The 1,576-nt window shown below is 32.7% G+C and overlaps 1 protein-coding gene across 1 annotated transcript; it reads right to left on the bottom strand.

The window, feature by feature from the left end:
* Positions 1-14: 14 nt before the first annotated feature.
* LOC110037279 (UDP-galactose/UDP-glucose transporter 2-like) lies at positions 15-716 on the bottom strand. Its single transcript, XM_020741882.1, has 2 exons — positions 576-716; positions 15-474 (listed from the first exon to the last, which is right to left on the bottom strand). The coding sequence occupies exons 1-2, from the start codon at positions 645-647 to the stop codon at positions 250-252; spliced, it is 297 nt and encodes a 98-aa protein (XP_020597541.1). The 5' UTR covers positions 648-716; the 3' UTR covers positions 15-249.
* Positions 717-1,576: the final 860 nt, after the last annotated feature.

The raw sequence follows: 1,576 nt of genomic DNA on the forward strand, positions 1-1,576 counted from the left end.
TTGTCAACTTATTTCATCACTGAGCTATTACATCTATATCAAACTGTGAATGTTTTCCCAGCATTATATCTTTCCTTTTAAAACAACATGAAGAAGAAATATTTAAAAAAAATAATGAAGCTCACACAAAAAAAGGCCAATGAATGAACCCAAACCAGAAACAAAGAAGCCACCTTCAGAATCCTCCTCCAGATTCTTCAAACAAAACAAATATCCGCTCACAAATCCTTCCTTCTCCCTCTCTCAATTTCAAACCAAAGCCATTTTCTCTTCTTTCTCCTCCATCCCTTCTTCTTCCTCCAGCCGCTGCTTTGGCTTCTGAGGAACATAGTTCTTTTCCTTATACTCAGGCAGAAGCTTCAAAATAATGCCCATGGAGATGAGCAAAAGCCCTGTGCAGTGCTGCTCCGTCATAGGCTTCGTGAATATCAAATACGAGAGGAGAAGAGTTACTGCTTTCCTTGCAGTTGTTACCTGCATATTGAAACACCATGGAGGGTTATGAGGAAGAAGATACAGCAGAGAAAAGCTTGAACTTTTCTGAATGATTGTGGAAGAAGAATGAATGAACTGACCATGGCTGTGGTTGCTGCGCCGAAAATGGCGATGAGAGATAAAACGGAGATCTGACCGACGAAGGTGGCCATGGCTTCAAAAACCAGCACTGCATAGACGTACGGGTGCTGCAGGGAGAAGCAGTTGGTGTAAGAATTGAAGCAGCTTTTTACTGTTACGGGTTTTGCATATTAATCATCAAATATTCAATATCGCATTTTAATCCTCCAAATTTTAAATATTATATTTTAACTATCCAATTTTAAATATTACATTTTCGGATATGTTTGGGAGCACTTGTAGCTTATTGAATAATCTGTTGACAAGCAGATTAAAAATAATCTGCTAATAAGCTATGTGTTGTGTCTATTACAAATTTTTATTTTTTTAGAAAAGTCTGACCGCTGTCAGAAAACTGTCACCACACCTATCTAGGTGCTGTGTGAAAACACTATTTTCAGTGTTTTGAAAACGTATAAGCTACCAAAACATAATTTACTCAAACATACCAGGTGTATTTTCAAAACGCAATCGCACTAAATAAACTACCCAAAACTTCACTCAATACTAATGAAACTACTATTGGTTGTTAGTAAGGTGAAATTAAATAAAATTAGGGGCATTTACATACATACCACCCAAATTCCTATTTATTTACATGTCTAATACCTAAACTTTGTGTTTTTTTTAATTATTTATGGTTATACCACCCAATAATATTGTATCACATAAAACATATCATTATTTCAACTTTTACATATGAATACATAAGAATTAAGTGATATTTATGTAAATCTTTAATGAAATTATTAAATAAAAAAGTAAGGGAAATGAAATGTATTTCACTAATACTTTTGATTTTATTGTTAGTGCCTTGACTTGGAGAAAAAGTCCTTTTTTATTAATTTTTAAAAGACATACGAAAAATAATTTTTTTTAAAAAAACAAAATTAAAATGATAAATTATTTCTCTACTATTATAAAACTTACAGTATTTAACTTTTGTTTAATAACAAGTAAT

This window comes from Phalaenopsis equestris, unplaced genomic scaffold (genome assembly GCF_001263595.1).
Source record: "Phalaenopsis equestris unplaced genomic scaffold, ASM126359v1 Scaffold217933, whole genome shotgun sequence".
NCBI lineage: Eukaryota > Viridiplantae > Streptophyta > Magnoliopsida > Asparagales > Orchidaceae > Phalaenopsis > Phalaenopsis equestris.